Source organism: Leuciscus leuciscus (genome assembly GCF_965113295.1).
Source record: "Leuciscus leuciscus genome assembly, chromosome: 23".
Classification (NCBI taxonomy): Eukaryota; Metazoa; Chordata; class Actinopteri; order Cypriniformes; family Leuciscidae; genus Leuciscus; species Leuciscus leuciscus.
In genome coordinates, this window is record NC_138747.1 from 4,023,638 (window position 1) to 4,048,537 (window position 24,900).

The following is a 24,900-nucleotide window of genomic DNA, read 5'->3' on the forward strand; positions in this document are numbered from 1 at the left end:
ATATAAATTAGACATTTGCACTAGTAACCACACAATTACTGATATCAAAAATTATGATTTTTAGTAAGAATTGTATTTTTGATTTGTGAAATTGGAATTTCAACTAGTTAGAAATGTATTAATTAACAATTGAATTTGAATGGCAGCCTATGGTGACATTTAACTAGTGAATATACAATTATAGTCAAGAATTATAGTTTTTACTAGTTGAAATTGAATTTCTGATATCAAGAATAAGCATTTTAACTAGTGAAATTCGAATTGTTGATATCAAGAATTCATATCCTGGGAATTAATAAAAGTCAGAACGGCTTGCCAGTTTCTCTTGCTGCAAATTAAAGATCACAACATGGTAACTATTTTTAAATACAAAATTGTCTGGCTTTTAGCGATGATTATTTCTTATAATTACTTTATATATTTCATATAAATATTATACCCCGAATTTTAGTTTAATTATTAATAGTTTAAATGAACACAATTATATACAGATAATATGTAATATAAATAAGATATGGAATCGGTATAAAGCTTTAAAAATGACCTTACATGTCCGAGTCTCTGTATATATAGGCTATATATTATCAACTAAATAAACTAACTTCACAACTTTCACTTGCGCTGGTATAGCAAGACGTTTTCTTCTTGTGTGAATTCATTTATGTACGTCATATTCTCCAATCTCTTAATCTTCGACAGAAGAGAGAAAATTATTTTGCTGATTCTGACTCTCGCAAGAAGTGAATTGAAATGTTTCAAAGCATGTGATTGGCTGTTCGCTACTGATGTCACACTTTCATGTGCATGCGCTCCATGATCTCAGGATAAAAGCCTGAGTTGACAGAGAAAGTTTACGATCAGTGTCATGGTACCAACAAAACCTGACTGCATTGGTTTAGTTTTGTCTACTTGAAACTAATCCTGTAACCCAGAGTTTGACACATGTATCATAGAGTATATAAGCTTGTATTGAACCTGGAACATTCCTAAAGTGCTAGAAGAAAATGCTTGCTTTCAAATGATGAGACAACTGTGAGGCGACTGCGGTTTAACACGTGCTGTTTCAATGTGGCCAGTCTAAATAAAGCAAAGCAGTTCAACCCTGCCATCTGCTGGACATCTTCAGGTACTACAGCTCCACAACAGGCGATCAATGAACGGTTTATGTTACAAGCCTGAACTAGTCAAATACGGGTTTACTCTATATATGCTGTTTCATGTGCAGTATGTTCCAGTAATGAGGCCCTGGATGCTGCTTTAATGACATGAAAGCATCACAGATCTATATGAGCGGAGTGACAGTTACTAAAGCCATCTTGTTTGCTTCTTCTAATGTTGATAGAAAACACAGCATGGAACCGTGCACTTCATCTACTGAGAGCATCATTTTTCATCTTTCAGTCCAGAAATAAACATCACAGTCATCTGACACAATCCAATTAGAGACACTCAGAGAAGAACTTCATGATTTCAGTCGATACAAATCAGTTTGTCTCAGAGAGAGAGAGAGAGAGAGAGAGAGAGAGAGAGAGAGAGAGAGAGAGAGAGAGAGAGAGCTGCTTACATGCATATATATATATATATATATATATATATAGCTTATATATGCATATTTAAGTATTTTGATTATTTAACTTTTGTTAAGCACATTTCACCCTTAAATTCGCATTCTGTTATTAAAATAAATAAATAATAAACAAACAAACAAGTTTACAGTATTGAAATCATATATAATTGTTATACTAAATTTAATTGATGGGTGACTTAAAAAAAAAAAAAAAAAAAAAAAAAAAATATATATATATATATATAAAATTAAGAATCAAATTAAAATCATTGAGAATAATCAGAATTTACATAGCAACTCAAAGGTAAGACATCCAGACACAATACAGTATGGAGAATACAGGGTAAATGCGCTTATCTGAGATAAAATAAAATAAGTTCAATGTTCTTTATGCGATATTTAAATGATGTTCACATTCTTCCGCTGACATGTTAAGATATTTTTACCTGAATCACACACATCTAACCAGAATGCCCTTTTATGCCCCAGTACATATATGGGCCACATCAAGTCCACGTTTTATCTGAACAGCTTGCATCATTCAAAATACATGAGTGGTGAGAGCAGTCAGCATCAGCAACCTTAAATATTTGAGTTTATCCCACACTTCCCACCAGCTCAAACCCTCTGCGACGTCCACCTGTCACCAGTAGGTGGCAGTACCACACCGTCATCGAGCTTCACTCGCCGAAGGTCATTCAAAGAGATGATGATGATGTGAGGAGCGTTCTCCTGCCCTTTCTACCACATCATGAAGTTAATGACTCATTGATGTGTGTTAAGATTTAAAAGTCACTCTAACATTACATTGCTGTGAATGTACAGAGAGTGAACACGGACGCGCTCTTAAACTCTATTGGTTTTGTGAAGTTAAAAGCACAGGAGAGACCAGAGGATGAGTGTCAGAATGATTTGGATCTCCTCCTGACATGCATGTGTAGTACAGATGCACCCCTCTGAGAACTAAACGGTATTTAGACACTTTAAAATGTCTGAATGTCATATAAAATATGAAGGCAAATGCCACTTGTTTTGATATTTTATTATCTAATCATGCAATGACATTCAGATATTTCAAGTGTGACTTAAATGCCTAAACTACCATGTAGATACAGATTCTCTTCTCTGAAATAACCATGAATATACAGCTATTAAATAAATAGATAAATACATATAGTACAGGCCAAAAGTTTGGACACATTACTATTTTTAATGTTTTTGAAAGAAGTTTCTTCTGCTCATCAAGCCTGCATTTATTTGATCAAAAATACAGAAAAAAAAATGTAATATTGTGATATATTATTACAATTTTAAATAATTGGTTTTCAATTTATTATACTTTAAATTATCATTTATTTCTGTGATGCAAAGCTGAATTTTCAGGATCATTACTCCAGTCTATCACACGATCCTTTAGAAATCATTCTAATATGATGATTCATTATCAAAGTTGGAAACAGTTCTGCTGCTTAATATTTTTTCATAACCTGTGATACTTTTTTAGGATACTTTGATGAATAAAAAAAAAAAAATTTTGTAACAACAATATACACTACTGGTCAGTCATTTGGGGTCAGTAATATTTTTTCTTTCTTTTTTTGAAATAAATCAATACTTTTCTTCAGCAAGGATATTAAATTGATAAAAAGTGATAGTAAAGAATATTTATATTATTAGAAAATATTGTTTTATTTTGAATAAATGCAGTTCTTTTTAACCTTTTATTCATCAAATATATTAGGCAGCAGAACTGTTTCCAACACTCATAATAAATCAGAATATTAGAATGATTTCTAAAGGATCATGTGATAGACTGGAGTAACGATCCTGAAAATTCAGCTTTGCATCACAGAAATAAATGATAATTTAAAGTATAATAAATTGAAAACCAATTATTTTAAATTATAATAATATATCACAATATTACATTTTTTTTTCTGTATTTTTGATCAAATAAATGCAGGCTTGATGAGCAGAAGAAACTTCTTTCAAAAACATTAAAAATAGTGATGTGTCCAAACTTTTGGCCTGTACTGTAAGCACAGTGTGTAATGGTCTCAGCTGTAACTAAACATGCTTTGTTTTTTTTCTATACTAGACATATTAGACTAATAAACAGTCTATAAATGTTGTTTAACACTCACACATGGGTTTGAGCTGCCCGATGAGCTCTTCCTTGGTCCATTTGGCCCATTCTTTCTTATCTGTGTTGATGGAGCACAGGATGGGTCCACACGGTTTCCCACAATCCTCTATGGCGGGCACGTTCAGGTAGTGGACCAGCACAATGTCAGGGTTCTAAAGAGAGTAAAAAGAAAGACATGACGAGATGAAAGAACGTATATAATGAGGGGAGAAGGAAGTTAAGACAAGAGCGAGTTGAAATTGACACAAAAGGAGAACAGCGAGTTTCTGCTCAAAAGAAAGTCCGAACATTTTTTTGATTGGGTCCATGGAGAAGATTTAGGAAGCATGCCTTGAATAAAATGTGGTAAACCACGGTATCCAAATGAATACTGCAATGGTGCTCTCACATACTGACGTTTCTTCAACTTCAGGGATTGATTTTTTATTATAGCTAGAACAGATAGATTTTATGATTATAAATAGAAGAGATTTCATATTTGTAACCTTAAACTATAAAGAAATCATCATAAAACAGGAGTTTATAAAACAATGCATATCTAAACAGACTGAACATTTCTGGTGTGAAATTTTTTTTTACACAAATTATGACTGTCAATAAGTCGTGACCTCACTACCACCACGGCCAAGAGTTTTATAAAGTTTTTAGAGCGCTTGCTAATGAGACAAGCGTCAGTGAGTCTCAAATAGACCGACCGTAATTTATGTTTCATGGCATCTGGTGTGAAGATAACAGTGGACCGTAACAGTGGACAAAGGTTTGCTACGTTTTGATCCAGCATCTATTTATAATGATGCTTTAGATTCTAGAGAGCATTTAATTGGACAGAAAATATGATGAAAAGCTGAAGAGATGTCCTCAAAATCATTGATCCACATCGGCAGAAGTGAGAGACTGTAAGTTTTGCGAATTTTGTCATTGTTTTGGAGCGCACTAGATAACCTTAAGGCTAACATATTCATACTTAAAGCCCAAAAACTTTAATTTTGGTCTCATGGGGACTTTAACAAATAAAAAACGTGTGTATTAAAAGTGTGTTTTACATAAGTCTACAGGGCAGAATTTGCATACAGTTAAAGAAACACCCATATGCAGAAGTGAAATTAACCCATGCAATTACAACTTCATCTAAACACACACACACACACACACATATACCCCAGAGAATCTGAGCCACGGCGGAGGAGCAAACGCGTTAAACGTCGGGTCTGCGAGTTGTTTTGCGTTCGGTGGCATGGAGGTGGGAGTTGTTAATTGGCAAGCACGCGTGAAAACACAACAGTCTCCCATTCTTCGCCCGAACTCCTCGGAGCAGATGCCCCCAATTAACTTCTAAGTATTTACCAACATCAAAACACCGCAATTCATGCCGGCTCAGAATTACGGCCATAAATTATCCTAATTGACAGCGTAAGAGTAATAGGTGTTGTTTAAAGCTCAGCTGCTATAAGCGTGAGACGTGGGTGTGAAGGGGAAACGTGGAGCTTTGGGGCCAGACTGACTAATCAAACCGGAGCTCATAGATACACCCAAAGGACACGACTGATACATGTGAACCAAACACAGAAACAGCCAGGAGTGTTGTGCATTTTATGCTCATTTATAGCCAAGAAAGTAAGAGAGATTGTTTGGATTAGTTCATCATTTGTCTCCCAAAAATGATCTAGTTTATCGTTGGGGTTGAGTAAAAGCACATGTGCATGACGGGAAAGGTTGGCACGGGTTCTCTGACAGAGAGAAATGTGGCAGCGGCAGCAGCTTGAGCCGTTTTTGAAGCTTTGTCAATGTTAAACTGTCAATAAATTTCCCCTGCTGCCACTTACTTACCTTCTCTATCAATCTAACTCCACGCTTTTCCTCCCGAAACTCTACAGCGAGTCACGCGACCTGAGCTAATCGATGAGATACGGGCCAGAACCTGACTTTAAAATCAGTTCCTTTTGTCTTTGCATCACCTTTGACTTTTAAATAGAGCCAATCATTCAGTCGCTCTTGCCCGGAAGAGTTAGTACGTCTTCTCTCAGGCTCCGTGAAAGATGGAATCAACTTCTCCTTTCTCAGCGTCTGTCCGACGGCTCCATTAGCATTTTAATATTGCAGCGTTAGCGACCAGATGGGAGACGGAAAAGAGCTAACACGTTCAGGGATGCATATTTCGAGGTGTTTGCACAATACCTTTGGTAGATTTAAAAAAAAAAAAAAAAAAACTAGCTGATTTCATCACAGTCTCAAACAAGAGAGAAATTGGATTGCATTATTTGTTTGCCCTTTGAAGGCACTATTTTACTGTTTTGTGCTAAAACTTCCACGCCAGCATATTCGCCCCACCACTCTCCGTTTTTATGAGCAGGAACATTCTGGAAAGGGGATGTAGTTGCTCAAAAGTGTCAAACGTAATATGTGCAACAGAAGGGTCTCACGTAGTTTCAGTCACAAATGCCTGATGCAAAAATGCTAATTTGATTGTCTGGTTTTATGCAATTTTAGAGTCACATAATCTGTTTTTGTTTGGCAAAAAGTGGACTCGAACGTGGGTCGATATATGCGTCACAACTTTCAGTCACACGCCTTACCTCTACACTATTACTAACATTAACTATCTAGCATCTTCCAGAATTGTATCTGGTCCAACCAGACGTCAGTGGGCAGAGTTAGTGTAAATAGCCTGTTTTTCCCCCACATTTTCAGTGTATAATGTGTTAATTTAATCAAATTGGCCAAAATATTTAACACAAAATGGATGTGAAAGAAGAATTTTTGACAGTGGTTCTCAGCCAGGGGCCCGGAGCCCACTAGAGGGCCTCAGCAAACTTCCAAAGGGCCTAAAAATGACACTAAATATCCTCAAAACAAGGTTATTTACTTAAGAAGTAAAATGAAAGCGTTACAAAATTTGTACGTTTTTTGCAAGACATCAAGAAAAGAAGAAAAAAATTATATTTGCTCATCTTTGCTTGAAGGGTGTTAAGATGTTTACTGAAAAAAAAGAAAATATTGATTAGAGAAATGAATTTTTTTTTGCAGTGCACACACATTTTCCTCTTCTTTCTGTAGAGCCTTCACAGAAACTGTTGCACTTCTTCTCGGGTTGCCAATCTGTTGCACATTTACCTAATATTGTTGTAATGTTAATTTGAGTTTTTCCTGCACCTATAAAGTCACATAAAAAGCGAACTGAGTTATTCGTATCATGTCAGTCAAACCTCTCTCTGTATTAGGCGGTTCTAAGCGCATGTCATCTAGATGTGTTCGTTTTTTAATGTTTAAGATGGTTTTACTCTGTCAAAAGGCAAGGCAAGGTTATTTATATAGCACATTTCATACAAGATCAAAAGATCAAACTTCTCCTCAATGACGTGCTGACTCCCCCCAAAAGTTTCCTTGTTTTTAGAACTGAATTTTGTAAGTGATTTTCACTTCATTTCTCTCTGGTTCACTTCCCAGTGGTGCAATACGTGCTGTTGCTTATGGCAGCTTCAACACATGGCTGTAACCTGGCAACAAGCCTTGACAGATACACACACTCTCACACACACACACACACACACAAACACGCATGTTTGCATGTGTGGCCAGTGTAGCTCAACCATAAACTGCTTCCCATCTCATCAAAGCTAATGAAAGTAATAAATTAAGTGTATAAATACTCTCTCTTTCTCTCTCTTTCTCTCCTTCCACACAGGTGGATCTTGCATTACAGGCACGTCTGTGTCAGTTTGTAAATGTCTGGAGTCGTCTCACACCTGCTGTACTTCAGCTGTGTGTCTCATTCAAACTGCTGCACAGCAAACACACATTCAAAGACACACGCAAATGCAATATGAATAAGAAATAGTACCAAATATGAGATCGGTGTGAGGGAAAAGACTGAAATTTAAGCTTTTATGCACTGAAAATCTTCCCCTCTGTTACTTTTATGGTGCTTTTTTTTTTCCTGTTTCACTTTCACTATATGGAAAAAATAACGACAGACTTTTAAAGTCGCATGACGTGGAAGTTACGATATGATTTTTTCCCTATTGTGGTGTATATTTGAATGAAACAGCTTTTCGAACAAGAACAAATTAAGGGGGCGGGATTTGATTTTGCCTAACGGGAATTGATTAGATGGTAGTGGTTTGCTATTGGTCGATCTCGTGTGAGTGACAGGTTGCCCCGCCCTCATCACAGAAGACAAGAGGAAGTTATTTTGTTTGAAGATTATGAGGGCACATGAATTAAAAAAATAAATCATATATAATAAATACTGCAATATGTCATGAAAAACAAGAAATGTCCATTTTGATTTCATGTTGACTTTAATTTATGGATGAACTATGCTTCTAAATGTGAATCACACGGATCCAGATACAGCGTCCGCACAGTGTTTGACATTCTGCTGGCACAACACTGTGTTCACGCGTGACATCTATCGATCACACGGTCTGTGTGTGTGTGTGTGTTACTCATAGCCGTCTGCATTGCATACTGTGTTAGTGTAAACGCATTGAGAGTGTGTGTTGTACTCTGGGCTGTGTTTAATAGCTGCCCTGGACACAGTGAACATGATGATGAATGTTCCAGTGTGTCCATCATTAAGCTGCTCTCTGCCCAGGGCGCGTGCACACACACACACACACACACACACACACACACACACACACACACACACACACACACACACACACACACACACACACACACACACACACACACACACACACACACACACACACACACACACACACACACACAATTCATTTCAAGGGCAATTTGGTCTCACATGTGAAGGGTTTTACGTGTGGACACAGAAGTGTGTTTTGTAACCCATTAGGTTTTTCTGCATTTAAACTGGCCAGAGGCTCCTGACACTGATCTCTACGCTTTATAGTCTCTCCAATCACTTCATCTACAAGCTGTTTGCTGTGGCTTCTAAAGTATTCATCCCATTGATGCTATTCATTATGACATTAAAACATGAATACACAAGTTTACAGAGAGAAAAAGAGCCTGAAGTGCTGCATTAACCCTTTGTTGCACGAATTATAAACTATGTTTCGTTCTACTTTCAATACTGTAATATAATTATTCCAATTTATTTATTATCATTGATATTTTTTAAAATAATGTAGTTTGGCCAGTGGTAAATATTTATATTCATTAATTAAAAATACAACGGCATATCAAATCGGACAGCCAAATAGAATTATAGGTAAGGGTCAAAGCTCATCACTCATAGTGGGTTGATTGTAATAGATCTTGAACAGTTAAAATGGATTTTTAAAGATGACTGTTAGTGGACACCAGCATCAGAGCGTTAATCATTTTTTCCTCACTTTTATTTACATGCACAGGCCCACATGAATACAAATGAACACACATGCAGCTCTACTGACAGGCATCTGCCACGGGGAATAGAGACGTCTCTTAAGCAAATGGAGATGTGCAAGAGAGTTGAGAAGATCTACTGTGGCATAACAGGAAATTAATTGAGGACATCAATACAGCATTAATCTTTAAAACACAGATGCAGAAAAAGCGAGAGATGTGACAAGAATGTGAGAGAAACAAGAGACAGACTACAGAAAAAAAAAATCAGAAAAATATAAATGAAAGTAATTAATTGTATTTATGATGGCAGGATGACTTTCATTATTGTAAAATATATTTTAAAAGTATAATTTAAATTTATAAATAAAGTTCTCTCTCCGAGTTCATCTCTGTTCCTCTAAAGTTCCCAAGAGTCTCAGAGAAAAACTGATGCATGATGGACTCAAACAAAGTGAAAAAATTAATAAATCTATCTTTGCATGCAAGGTCTGATATAATGAAAAGGCTGAGAAGCGAACATCAATCATTGAGTGTGATTTGAGTGTGTGTGGCCAAAATGTCAAAATTGAATGTTTGTGTACATCAATGAAACACATTAAGAGATAAAGGGGAAAGAAAGAGTTATAAATCTTTTGGGAATATTTGAGCAATCTTAATGAGCATCATTGTCAAAATATAATTTTTTTTTAGAAAGCACCTTTAGAACAAGATAAATCTACATGAGTGTGTACAATATGAAAGCTTGCTTTCAAAGAATATATATGATTTAAGCTTTTTTTGGGGGTCTTTTGCCACTTGTTGATGCTTAAAATCTACTGTTTTTACTTGAAGACATGTAAAAATCATGGTGTGACCTCTATTTGACCTTCTGTTTTACTCTACTGGGGAAAATATCCAATTTCAACTCGTTTCTTCCCATTTGTGTTTGTGTTCCACTAGATTGAAAGCGTGTAAATGAAGGAGAAGAAACCGAGGAACGATGAGAAGCTGCACACGGACACCGGGGGAATGCTTGAGAAACAAAAATGCTTACCGGACTTAAAGAGAGTCTTGGTTGCGTGACAGCGCTTTAATTGCTTCATTACCGTAATTAATTTGCTCTCTTTTCAATTAGCAGCTGGGCCTTTGTGATATTTTTCAGCTGTTATTTTCTCTCCTCTTTTCTTTCATTTGCTCTCTCTTTCTCTCTGATCTCGTGGGACAGACCTGACGTTGCACCCCTCCGAAGTGAAAGTCCAGAGAAGCTTCTAGAGCAGAGACTGTTCAGTGATGTATCGCTCTCATCCTCCAACACATCTGCCTCCCTCTCTCTCTCTCTCTCTCTTTTATTGAGTTTTATTGGCATAACCAGAAATGAATCTGTGCCTGCACATAAAACTCCACAGTTTTTCACAGAATGTCAGTGCCTATCAAATCATACAATTCCACACATCGTTCACACCTTGCATGTTTATTTATTGGTAAACGTGATTTCACAATGTTCCTAGATTAAAGTGGCGCTATGCAGTTTTGGCAATTTCTTCACTGTTTTCTCGCTTTTTGCTCGCGGGTTTCTCTATAGAGCGCCCCCTACAGCTTCGGAATAGATATTTGACAACACTGTGGTCAAAACTCGTTGGCGACTCTCCCCGCTCCCATCTCCTCCCTCTGGTCATGTGCATTTGTTTTCAAAGAAGCCGGCGAACGCACAGAGCCATGTCCACTGAGGTATGTATGATACACAGAAGGCTAGCATATAAATGTATGTGTGCAGTGCCGTAAAGCAGTTCGTTACATCGCGAGACCTGATATCAAAGTTGGCCCAAAGTTGCAAGGGTGTTTTTTTGCGCTCACAGGCGCTATGGCCACCATTCAACCCCAAACAAGTCATATAACGATTCCAATGACTCCGAAGCTGTTCAGTTGAGGTCAATTAAGCTTAAAAAACTGCATAGTTCCCCTTTAACATCTTTGTTGATCCTAAAACAACATTCTGTCCTTCGGATGAGACATTAAACCGAGGTCCTGACTCTCTGTGGTCATCAAAAATCATGGCACTTCTCGTAAAGAGTAGGGGTGTAAGTCCATCCAAGTGGATTCTGCACTCTGGTGGTGGACGAGGAGAGAAACCTGATATGATTGTAAAGCGTTTTGGGTGTACAGTAGTACATATATAAAGCGTTTTATAAATGCCTCATTCATTCATTCATTCATTCATTCATTCATTCATTCATTCATTCCAATCAACCAATTAGATAAGAGGGACAAGTTTACAGTTTATGGCTTCTACATCAGTTTTATTCACCAATCATGAATAACCAAGTTATGGTTAAAGATATGACTATGTTTTCGGACAGGAATGTTTTAGTTGGCTAAATCACGGTGACCCTATTTATTAGTTTTTTCCTTATTATAATCAAATTTTTCACATTTTCAAGTACAAGTTCAATAAACAGATAAAATAAAATTTTATTTGCTAATTTGATAATGCTTTCAGATCCCAGTTAGACTCTATTACTCTTGTTTTACAATATTTAGCGTATTTAAATCCACTACACACAATTCCAAAGATTTTCACCCACTCAAAATATATGTGCCTTCCAATAACATTACATGCATTATTATTCCCAAGCTAAGCTGCCAACAATACGACAGCATTAAATAAATCAATTTGACAAAATAAATAAATTATCTAAAGCACATTTTTAAAAATGTATATCATTTTGATTTATATAACTTTGACATATAACTGATTATTTCTATAAAAAATATACAATTATATAATATAATTTATTAATATAATTAAATTATGTAATATATATAATTGTAATTATATACAATATGTAACTGTATAATATTAATAACAAATAATTTCTTTAATATATATATATTTCTTTATATAATTTTATAATATACAACATATTATACATTTATTTTTGTTGTCAAATCGATTAATCACATCTAAAAGTGTGTTTATATAGTGTATGTGTATGTGTGTGTGTGTATTTATATATAGATATATATACACACACACATACACGCACACACACGCACGCACGCACACACACACACACACACACACACACACACACACACACACACACACACACACACACACACACACACACACACACACACACACACACACACACACACACACACACACACACACACACACACACACACACACACACACACACACACACACACACTATATAAACACAAACTTTTATGTTAGATGCGATTAATCGTTTTGACAGCCCTAATTTATTTAGATAATATTTCATGATTTTAATTAAAATTCTGGTATTATTTCTGGTATTATCTTTACTTCAAAAAGAAATACTGGCTAAAAGAATTAAAATATGCTAAAATGTGAATGAAAGTTACAAGGTCGAAATAAAATAACTCCGGAACAAAACCACGAGCAGACAAATCCTGTTTCTCCCGGTCCGGTCCGTGACGCCGGGCGAAGAGGTTCTGAACAGAGTCTTTGTGCTCCTGATACTGTTCTGCAGCTTTCACGGTTACTCACACCACCGACATCTGGATATATATCGCTTTCCTATTGTTGAAGAACTTTTCAGCTTTTATTTAAGCGATATCTAGTGTCCGCGTGTCTTCCGTTTGCTGGGCTGGTGAGGGTGTGTGTGTGTGTGTGTGTCAGAGGCGAACAGCTTGTAATCAGCTCCAGAACGCTTCGGCTTCAGCGCTACCTTAAGGCCTTTCAGGAAGGATGTATTATTTAATGGGCTGTGAGCTCTTGCTCCTTGACTTTTGCTGTTCTTTCTCTGTCAGTCTGTCTCTCTAACACACACATGTTCTCAGAAACCACTACTTCCAGACGAAACCTGCCGGGCTTTGAAACACTGAACCCACCTTGAGGTTTTTGTTCGAACAAAGCCATAATGGCTGTTCCTGTCTGAGAGGTCAAGGGGAAAACAGCACTAATGGCTCACTGGCTCCACAACACGCCACATTTGTCTCAGGACCTCCTGTGAGTGGAGGTCACAATCATCTCCTGAGGATCTGTGGATTTCAACAAATGCATGTGTGTGTGTGTGTGTGCGTGTGTTTTCACGGCTCTCAGGTTGGCGGGCACAGGAAGTCTCAGTTCTCCTCAAGGACTTGACAGAAAGGCTTGGATATGTCACGTAGTGTTCAGACGGAGGGCTTAAGAGTGTGCTAAAGTCATGGCTTTCACTTTTCAAGTTAGTCTTTTTGGGAAAGAACAGTGCTGAACTTCAAAAGGAAACGAATAATGCCTAAAGTTTGGGAGGGTTTAAGTGTCATTGTCCACTGGGAACTTTTGTTATAAAATACTTATTTTGAAGCATGTTTGACTCCTACTTTGATAAGAAAATGTTCGGAATACAATTTTCTTTCTTGTCTTTTCTATTGAAGCAGGACAAGACATATTCAAGTGCTTGAAATAGCCAATTTCCTTTAGTTAACTTGCATCTTCTAGTCATCTGCAGGTGGTATCAGTTTGTCAGACGTTCTCACTCTACAGAGACTCTGCAGAAATTAGCATACTGTACGTCCCCTGCAAACTAGATGAGTCATCAGTTTTTTCCCATTTTCCCAAAAGGGACAGACAGTAAAGTGTAGACCACAAACATTTATTAAAGTCCCCCTGTGGTGAAAATCAAGTTTTTAATGTTGTTTATATGTCTACGTGGTGTTTTTAATATGCTTTAAGACAAAACATGTGCAAATTCATAAGTCGACACCATTGCTGAGTATTTTCTCCTTAAAACTGCAGTGAAACAAAAACCCGGTTTCTTAAACTACTTCACAAACTACTTTGTAACCAATAACGTGAACTTGCGGGAAGGCTTTAGCATATCATTACTATTCTCTGAAGCAGGGGAGTCTCAAGAGTCATCCCAGTATATTTTTCTATTGATAATATGAAGAATCGTGTACATTTAGCAAAATAGCGGGTGAATTATGTATATGATGTATATTATGATGTTATGATGAACTATATGCCTTTCTCCACTGGCGTTTAAAGCGTTTCTGAGGATGCTGATTTTAAGAAGGCGGATGTCTGGCTCTGAGATGGCGAACGGGAACATGGTTTGTGTAACATTAGCAACACATTATTAGCTGTTTGATAATATAGTCAAGCCAAAGGCTAAGCATATTAATTACCGTTATGTGACTTGTAGATGAGCATGTATAATTCTGAATCAGTTTCTGGTTCAAACATATACGGCTGAATTAAACCAGTATTTCCATTTGCCAGTGTGCAGCGTTTATACAGTAAAGTTGAGCGAGTGGATCTCTGAGCTGGAGTGAGTGAGTGGAGGCGGGGCTAATTTGCATATTCATGGTTCTGTGTATACTAAATGAAGCAAGCTACATTCAAGCTATTTAAAGGCTTGAATACTTTTTTTTTTTTCACAGGAAAAAACATTTATGTCATTTTGGTGATCAAAGATGAGTTTTAAGGGATAAAATGATTGACTACAGGGGGACTTTAAGAAAGTAAACTGGGTCCATATTGATTTCCTCTTTTACACAGAGGTGGACAGTAACGAAGTACATTTACTTGAGTACTGTACTTAAGTACACTTTTTGAGTATCTGTACTTTACTTGAGAATTATTTTTTCTGGAAACTTGTTACTTTAACTTCATTACATTTGAAAGACAAATATCGTACTTTTTACTCCACTACATTTCTGTCAAGGTCCTTGAGTAGAAAGTAGTTATGTTAGTCAGGACATGATTTTTCATCTCTAAAACGTGATTGGATTTTTGCAGGTGACATACAGCCTATATGTTAAAGCAGTTTTGCTGTTGGCCAGTTGTACAGCTGTGGTTGTGTATCTGGGTTTACACATAGATGTGTACTTCTTTTGTTGGGGTGGTTGGAGTTTTAAAATTAAAAAAATGAAGATGATTATGGCTGTCTTTTTTTGTCAATTCAGTTGTTTAATTTCTATAGGTTTTATAACATTCTAAAAGCTCTTAATTCCACAGATACTACAAACTGGTCAGTGTATTCACTTGCTTCAGAGGCATAAGGTCCTGTAAGTATTACATACAACAATGCAACAATAATAAAACAATGAATTGACATTTGATACTTAAGTACTTTTAAAAACGGGTACGTCTGTACTTTTACTTAAGTAAAGTACTTAAGTAGGCTACTTGTAACAGAGTAATATTTGACCAGTAGTATCTGTACTTTCACTCAAGTAAGGAAGTTATGTACTTTGTTCACCTCTGCTTTTACAATGGTGCTGTAACTATGAAGACGTGTGCTCTGAATGAAGCAGCGTGTGTGTGTGTGTGTGTGCTTGTGTTTGCAGTGGAGCTGAAGGTGAATGTTAACGCTGTATTAAGTGCAGTTGTGCAGTGTGTCCAGCCGAGACTCCACAACGCTCCCTAATGCCCGGCGGAAAGAGCAAATGGCTTCGCTTTACTCAGCATGAAATGGAAGTGAATGGACGGGTCAACTGCAATACAATTTCAACAGGCTGTCAAAAGACGTGAAATCAAAAAAAGGTGGTTAAAAAGAAAGAGAGAGTAAAGAGAATGTGAGGACCTTATGAATTTCCTCACAATGTGTGATTTGCATTTTTCAACCCTTAATGCTCCATAAAGATGTTAAAAACATTCTCACTAATAAATATTCAGATGACACGCATGGTAAACAGCAATCATGTCACGCGCCATACAGGGTTTCAGACGCCTCTGCAGACCGCCGGTAAAATGCATGGCTGAATGAATAAATAAAAGGCTCTTTTTGGGGCCGTCTGTAGCCTCCGGTACTGAGAGACGAAGCGTAACTAGTCTACACTTTTGACTGGTCAACACTGTAGCTTTCTGCCCATAAACTTCCTATTTACAAGCTCTGACAAGGTATTTTAACGTATTTACATTACATATTAAATTTTTTAATAAAAAAACCCTAACCCTAACCCTAAAGGCCCGTACACACCGGGACGAATTTCGCGCGCGATATTCGCCGACGTTTAACGCCTCGTGACTAAACAAAGGGCGCCAATGTGAGTGTGCACACCGACGCGAAAAACGGCACGCGTAAAAGCGTAATTTTTTTTTAAACGCCTCGGGTTCGTTTTTTTGGTTTGATGCGCCGCGTCAAAAACTATCCGACCAATGAGATTGCCGCTTTTGCTCACGTGTCTGGAGCTTCTGAAGTTACAGTAAAACACAACTTGGGGGCGCTCAAACACAAAACGGTCTTGCCGAGCACACATACGTAACAGCGAAGAAGATATACGCCAAGTAGCGTCTACACTGCCCATAGACAGACACTGCCGGGAAGAAATGACGAGGAAGATGCAAGGCAAGATGAATGTAGAGCTGCTGGTCTCGTTGGTGTCGGAACATAAAGAACTATATGACAAACGCGACAGCGACTACAAAAATCTTGTTAAAAGAGAACTGTTATGGAGTGGTATTGCAGAGTATAGACTGTTATGGAGTGGTATTGCAGAGTATAGACTGTTATGGAGTGGTATTGTATTTCTGTTTCACATTAAGCGCCATCTAATGTCAGGGAATGAATTTGCATGTTCACTCGGCTCATCGTCAGCGAAAAACGCTTGGGTGTGAACACAAAAAACGCGTTGAAAAACGCTGGCGAATAACGCGCGCCGATATTCGTCCCGGTGTGTACGGGCCTTAATACTCAGAATTTTTTTTCTTTTTGTGCTTTTTTATTTTATTATACTGTATATTTGAACTTTTTAACAAAAAATATATTTCATTATTTATTTTAACATTGTTAACAACAGAATTTTTTTTTTTTTCAATTTCATTATTCATTAAAATATATATTTTGAAACAGAAAAAAAATTATTGTTCAGTTTTTTTAATAATTTTGACATTTTAAACAACGGGGAAAAATATCATTTAAGTAAGAAAGCAAGTAACTTTGCAACAACATGTCAACTTACTCTACTAAGCCAAACCCTAACAGTCGAGTCTACTATAGTATATTAAAAGAGTTAGTTGACATGTAGTTGCAAAGTTACTTATAGTTAGTAGAACGTCTAACGTAAACCATTGAAATAAAGTGTAACCTAATTGGGGTCCTGTGGGCTTCTCAAGTTTCTAAAACTTTAAGTGACGAATGTAAGCAAAGTACAAAGCCTGACCTTGACAGGTGTGATTGACAGTCACAAATGGTGTGTGTGTGTGTGTGTGTGTGTGTGTTTAATCTATCTGAGAGCTGGTGTGGTCTTGTGCACGCTGTGACGGCTAGCAATCGCTGCTGTGTAACCTTGTGAGTCAGTTTGCTCTGCTGGAGAATAAATCAATGAGCATCTCTGAGCGCTAACACACTCCTGCCTCACAGGCTCCTCCGCTTCCTCTTCACATGTGCAGAACAGCACCACACTTCCTGTGTGTGTTTCAAACATGTTTACACACATCAGTTGACTGCTAACTGCTAACACAACCAGCATCTTTAATCATCATCATATCAAAGGGCTAATATAAATATTTTATGACTGGTTTTGAAATGTATATTTGGACAAAACTTTAATACACAGACCAGAGAAGCACGGGATCCACCTATACCTTTTAAAAGTTTGTGGTCAGGACGATTTTTAAGAAATTAATATTTTTAATCGGCAAGGACGCGTTAAATTGATCAAAAGTAACAGTAAAGACATTTTTTATGTTACAAAACATGTCTGTTTCATGTAAATGCTGTTCTTTTGAACTTTCTATTCACAAAAATATTAATCAGCACAGCTTTTTAAACATTGATAATAATGAGAAATATTTCTTGAGCAGCAAATCAGCATATTCAAATGATTTCTGATGGATCATGTGACACTGAAGATGCTGAAAATTGATCGTAGCAATCAATAACATTTTAAAAATATATATAAATTGTCATAATATTCCACAATATAACTGTTTTACTTTATTTCTGAACAAATAAATGCAGCATTGGTGTGTATAAGAGATTCTATCAAAAACATTTAAAAAATCGTACCCAAACTTTTGACCGGTAATGTCTGTTAGCCAATCATAACATAACACAAAAGGTAATTTACATAGGCTATATTAACATCCACAATCCTGCTCTTTTGCCATGGCAACAGTGGCTTCTTTCTGATTGGTGGAGCTCCTCACACCTCTTCACTATTTAATATGATTGTTAGAAGTCTACAGAAGTTTAGACCATCGCTTAACAGTCTCAGAGCTCACAGTAGGTCTGCGCTGAAGCCTTTATACATTATCATGAAAAATCAATTTCTCTAGGAGTAAATGAATGGGATTTTTACCTCAGAATCCCACTGTTGCGCTTTATTTGTATGCAGACACCATCCTGCGATATAACATTAATATGTAGCAAACGCTGCTTCATAAATCAAACGCTGCTGATGATAATCTGCTTGTGATTGGGCAGGTGTGCCAGTGTAAAGATGAAAGTTTTAAGTGTTGTGAATGTGTATGGGTAGGTTTACTCTCTCTCTCTCTCTCTCTCTCTCTCTCTGTGTAATGTGGGTGGACTCGCTCTCTCTGTAATCAATCATTCTTACCTGCCCAGCTGAGCTCAAGCCTCTGTAACTGTGAGAAATCCGACAGCTTAGATTCGCTTTATCACCGCTGCGTTCTCTCGCTCTTCTCACATGATTTCTTTCTCTTTTCCCCTACTTTTTCTTTTATGGTTTAGCATTATGTTTTCATCCCTCAATGACCTCCATTCAGACTAGCATACGCACACACACACACACGCACGCACGCACGCACGCACGCACACACACACACACACACACACACACAAACGCTTTGTGTTTCCATGTTTTAAGGGGACTTTCCATAGACAATTATTTTTATGATGTACAAACTGTATATTCTAACCCCTAAATAAACATTCTGCATTTTTTTGACAAAAAACACATAATTTAGTTTGATTTATTTGCTGTTTTCCTTTCGGCGACCAATAATGTCCAAGGACAAGGTCCAATCTTCTGAAGTTCATCAACATCAACCTTTTAAAAACCTTTTTCTGATATACTCGTGTTATGCAATATATATATATATATAGATATATGATAAATAAATATACTTTTTATTAATATAACATCCGATACTGATCCTAGCACGCCCTCTGACTTCCTTTTGATATAACTTATGCTATTGAAATGCAAATTATACATTCCTAATATAATATATAGTATTAAAACAGTTTAGTATATGTACTTTAAGATCTCTCAACCTTTTGTTTTAACTTTTGAAATCTCTCCTTTTGAAATGGTATGAGAGATGCTGCGGATGTGAGAGATTTTCAGCGGTCCGTTGGACATCAGTGATGTTCGCCAAATGAATGCAAGTTTGCATTTTAAAAATAGAGTTTTTCTGCATTTCTTTTCTTGTGCGAGTGTGTTTCACATGCAGTGAATTATTGCCCGTCAGCTTTGATTGATGGAGTTTGTATGCGGTGTTAATTTAGCTTCTTCGCGTCTCTCGTAGCAGGAAAGACTGTGGAGAGACACAATAAGATCAGTGTTTTCTGTCCTGTGTGTCTCTCTCACTGTCAGAGAAGAATTAACCACTGTAAGTCTATGAGGATAACAAGAGTGCTGTTTCATACCTGAATAAATCAGTTTTATAACTAGCTGGTTGAGGGAGTGATTCAAATCACTCACTCATATTGTCAGCCGCTGCGTCCCAAATCGAATAGTTGTATGTAGTATGCGAAAAACAGTAAGCCAACAGAGTAGAATGTCAATACACATTTAGGGCCCTATTTTAATGATCTGAAACGCAAGTATCAAACGCGAAACGCTAGTAACTTTGTGGGCGGATGTCGACGCAAATCTAAAATGTGTTGGTCTGAAGTAGCTACATTACTCATAGGTGTGGTTTGGGCGTAACGTGAAATAAACCAATCAGTGCATCGTCTCACATTCCCTTTAAGAGCAGGCGCGCTTGTTCCATGGCGGATTGCTATTATAACGGCGGATTTGCCAGGCGCACGCCAGGAGCGGTTCACAGACCGGCGTTCTCGTCAGGGCCGTAAAAGACAGAGAAGTGACATTGTATAGGGATGGGAGAAACCCACCCAAATTAGTTGTGCACACGCTACATTATGGCCAAGCATGTGCCCTTAAAATAGCATCTGAACGTTCCACTGAAAACGCGCCACTGACTTTAGACTTTCATTCATAATACCTATATTCATACTATATAGTACCTACTCAGACAATATGCGAATTCGGACGTACTGAGCCACTTGTTTCGCTACTGAATGAATCAGTGTTTTTGAATGAATAGGCTGAGGGATGACTCAAATGATTCAAAGTCAGTCACTTGTTTTATTAGTAAATGAATCAGTTTTTGAACAAATCGGTTGAAGGAAGGATTCAGGTTACACGCTCAAAGACAGTCATTTGTTTCACTCTCAAATAAATCAGTCATTTTGAATGAATCTGGTGAGCAAATTATTCAAATGATTCACTCAGACAGACAGTTTGTCGCCACTATTGGTGTAATAGTGTAATCTGCAGAAAGAGCCACTGAAAAATCTCCACCATTAACAGTCTGCCTTTCCACAAACAGGGAGAAGTCCCAGTGCTGCCGGACTGTATCAGCACTATTGGAACGACTAAATGAAGGCTAAAAGCAAACTTTCTGCATTTTTAAAATAATAATAATAAACTTTATATATGAATCATTTCTCCCTTAAAGGAACCGTATGTAAGATTGTGGCCAAAACTGGTACTGCAATCACTTTCAAATTACTGTAGAGCGGTGTATCCCCTCCCCCTCCCCCCTGACTCGAGGTATCCAGTTAGGCTGCAGGATCCAGCAGGATCATAGGCTGCTACAAGGAGCTTCCAATGGCAAGTGACGAGTCCTACACAGTACGTTTTTTTTCGGACTTTGTCACGACGTATTTCGGATTCATAACGAGGTCTTTTAGGTTTCGTAACCTTTTTATCTGACACGTTTGTAGCTGCAGCTGTGGTAACTAGAGCAGAGCTGGCAACCCGGATGCCGAAACACTACTGACTTCGTGATTGGTAGATAGGTGGAGGGTGGAGCATCAGGCCAAAACACAACATGACAACATCAACATCAGTTGAGGGGCTGCAACTTCACTTTTAAATGACAATATCCTGGCCGGACTACTGTTGTCAGTGATATAAGTATTTGAAATGAACATGATTTCTTAATGTCTAGTGACATATCAGGGCCATTTTATGATTAATTGAAATACATTTCTTACATACGGTTCCTTTAAAGTCCCCAAAGTGTGGTTTTGTCATATTTAGCTTACTTCTGGTGGCAACTGTGTCCCCAACGTATAAACCCACACACTCACACTTGCTTTTCTATCATGGTGGGGATTTTCCATTGATTGTTTTTATACTGCACTAATAATATGTTCTTTCCCCTGCTCCTAAAGCTGACCCTTTGCATTTTTATATTTCCATGAAGACATAATTTAGTATGTTTATTAGGTTGTTTCCTCATGGGCGCAGTTTACTGCTCCACACAGTGTAGATGATTTCAGGTTTTACTATCCTTGAGGGGACATTTGATCTCAACAATGTAGGCAAACCCTAACTCACACACATACCCATGCTCAAACTCACACACAAACACACCTCATACACATGCTACGGGCTGCACGACTACTCACTTTAGCAGTGAACTAGAGGTGTAGTGTGCGAGTCACCGTTTACCCATGTAAATGACCCGGCGTGCAGCATCAGCGTTCGGCCGAGACTGATTCCCGAACCGCTCAGATGATGTTGCTGGGAAATGAAAGCTTGCACATCTCAGCTGATGCTGCTTGCGGTGCAAAAACCCTCACGTCCCGCCCGCTTATGGTTTCTGTCAGTCTCCAGACAACACTTGGGTAGTTTCACGGGTCTCCGAGCGGTTCACATCGATTTAGGCTTGTATGTGAACACCCTAAATGAACTGTGTAGTTCACTTATAAAGTGCCAAATATAGAACAAGGACATCTGCTCTGTGATGTGACAACAGGCCCAAAGCATCATCTACTGGTAGAACTGATCGACTAGTCTGTAAGACGACCTCTGGCTGCTAATATACTTCCATAAATGTGTTTATGACTCTCAGTTACTGCCATTGCTGTCAGACTGTTCATGCATTTAACAGAGACGGAGAGCTCAAGACGACAGAATTACAATGTACATGATGGTGATGAAAGCTGCTTTCGGTTGTGTATTTAGTGTTAAAGAGCTGAACTCTTACCTGCAGGAGCCAGTAACAGCGGCGGTGGAACGTGGGAATGATGGAGGAGTGGACATAGCAGCCATACAGACACTGAAATAAAACACAGAGCACAGCGTCAGTTAAGCACTGAGAATAAACACACACACATCAGAAAAACAGCACTCTCACACTTGTAGTTCGGTTCGCTTAGGTTTGTTTGGTCCGGACCAAAACATTTAGTCCTGGTCCGCTTAGCATTCACATTGGCATTTTAACACCGAACCTAAAGACATTTAGGTTCGCAACCTGATTGGTTGGTATTTATTACGTATATTTCGTGACGGAATGTACCGAACATCCAAAAAAGCTGTGTTCTGGGCTTAATGCGCTCGTTGTGTGTACCGAACATCCAAAAAAGCTGTGTTCTGGGCTTAATGCGCTCGTTGTGTGTACCGAACATCCAAAAAAGCTGTGTTCTGGGCTTAATGCGCTCGTTGTGTGTGCGTAGCCTACATATGATGATATTCTGACCAGCTGAGAACTCGTGAAGAGCTTATAAATGTGTAAAGGAGACAAAACAGCAGCAGGAATCCCTCTGTCACACACACAAAGGAAGATCTGCTGCGAGGAGACGCGGTTCTGATGCCTGTACTGAACTGTGATGGGCAACATAGCAACTATGATGAGAAAAAACAGGTATGCTTGAGCATTCTGTCATTTTTAGGGTCTCATCTTGTGACTTCATCCCATTTTTGGTTTGTTTACATGTCTTTGGTCCGTGTTGAGTTCATATTTCACTCGAACCGCACCAGAGTTTGCTTGGAAGCGGACAGAGACTCATCTTTACATGCATTTAGTGTGCACTAAGGTTCGGATGGCAGCGTTCACACTTATTCTAATGAGCCGGCGCTAACAGAGCAATCGCACAAGGGTTCGTTTTAATCGAACCAAACATGCCAAGTGTGAACAGACACACTCTAAAAATAAAGGTTCAATGGTTCTATGAAGAACCTTAACATCCATGGAAACTTTATAGTGGAAAAAGGTTCTTTCGTTTTTATTAAAATGTTGTTCAGACTAAGGACACAATGGTTTACTGAACTGTTAACTGAAAGGTTCTTTGGGGAGCCCAAAATGTTTTTCTATATTGCAAAAACACCCTTTTAGAGTGTGAGGTTAATAAACACAAACCATCAGCACAATAACTCTATGAACCCGAGTGCATTATCACAGCATACTGACACAAATCTGAACAATGAGGAGAATAAAGGTTATTAATCATAACATTATTCACACACAGTCATATATACACCCGCTTTCTTGTTCCCTTATTCTATAATATAAAAACGACACAATCCTTCCTCGAATGATTCTGTTTATAACCAGATAAAAATATCCAGTGAGACGTGATCTTCAGACACTCAGTGTGTGTGTGTGTGTGTGTGTGTGTGTGTGTGTGTGTGTAACTGGTGTCCTTCACATCGGGTCAATAACAGGAGGACTGTAAGTCTATTTACAGCACTGGATTACGAGACCTGTCTCAGATCTTATTGTACATTTGGCTGGCTGAATTTTACAGGAATGAAGCTCATATCAGCGTATCATTCCCACACACACACACACACACACACACACACACACACGCGCACACGCACACGCGCACACACACACACACACACACACACACACACACACACACACACACACACACACACACACACACACACGCGCACACACGCACACGCGCACACACACACACACACACACACACACACACACACACACACACACACACACACACACACACACACACACACACACACACACACACACACACACACACACACACACACACACACACACACACACACACACACACACACACAAAAAACAGTGTTAGGGAAGCTACAAGCTACTCATAATTTGAAGTAGTAAAATTTACAGTCAAGCCATTTTTTATGTGACAAACTGCTGTAGCAAAGAGTAGCTAACTATTGAAGCGATTGAGGGATAATACAGTATCCTGATGAATGTTTAGCAATCAGAGGATATTTACATAAAATTTGGTATTTTCTGACATAACATAAGTATCTAAATTAAGGTGACTGCATTATTTGACATTAAATAAAACACAAATTTTCATTACTGAAAAAAAGAAAGAAAAAGAATTCAGAAACAGTTGAAAAAAATATTTTTGTTGCATAAAAAAAAAAAATATATATATATATATAGAGGAACAAAATCCCTTTCAATTGTTCTAAAGTAAAATCATCATTTTTAAAAGCTGGTAAATGGTTCATAATATTATTTATTTATTGTTTTTTCAACAAAGAACATAAATTTAGCAAAAATAAAACACAATAAACACAATATTCTAAGAGGGTTACAATACATGAAATTATGAAGCAAACTAAAGCGTATTATAATCTAAATACACTATATATACTGTATATATAAAAAAAATTTAAGTTGTAAATAAAATATCTTTTGAAGTACATTTTACAAGAAAACACTATTTCAGTCTTTCTGCTTAATTTGTTACTTTGTAAAAATTGCTTAAATCCTACACCCATTCTTTTACACACTTTGAGAATTACATCACTTCCTGTTGCCATGCTGACTGTAGCCTGTGCCAGATTCTGTACCAACAAAAGCTATAGATGTGTATTTTGCCAAAACACCATGAATAAATACACACTGCAGATGCACCAG

At 37.7% G+C, this 24,900-nt stretch overlaps 1 protein-coding gene across 7 annotated transcripts in view; it reads right to left on the reverse strand.

Annotated features, from left to right (window-relative positions):
• Positions 1–24,900, reverse strand: part of camta1b (calmodulin binding transcription activator 1b) — a 291,768-nt gene that overhangs the window by 24,607 nt on the left and 242,261 nt on the right. For all 7 annotated transcript variants that reach the window (XM_082155754.1, XM_082155750.1, XM_082155751.1 and 4 more), the window contains 2 exons: positions 22,228–22,299; positions 3,712–3,865 (listed from right to left, as the gene is read on the reverse strand). In XM_082155754.1, coding sequence (XP_082011880.1) covers positions 3,712–3,865; positions 22,228–22,299 — 226 coding nt within the window. The remainder of the gene's footprint in view (positions 1–3,711; positions 3,866–22,227; positions 22,300–24,900) is intronic.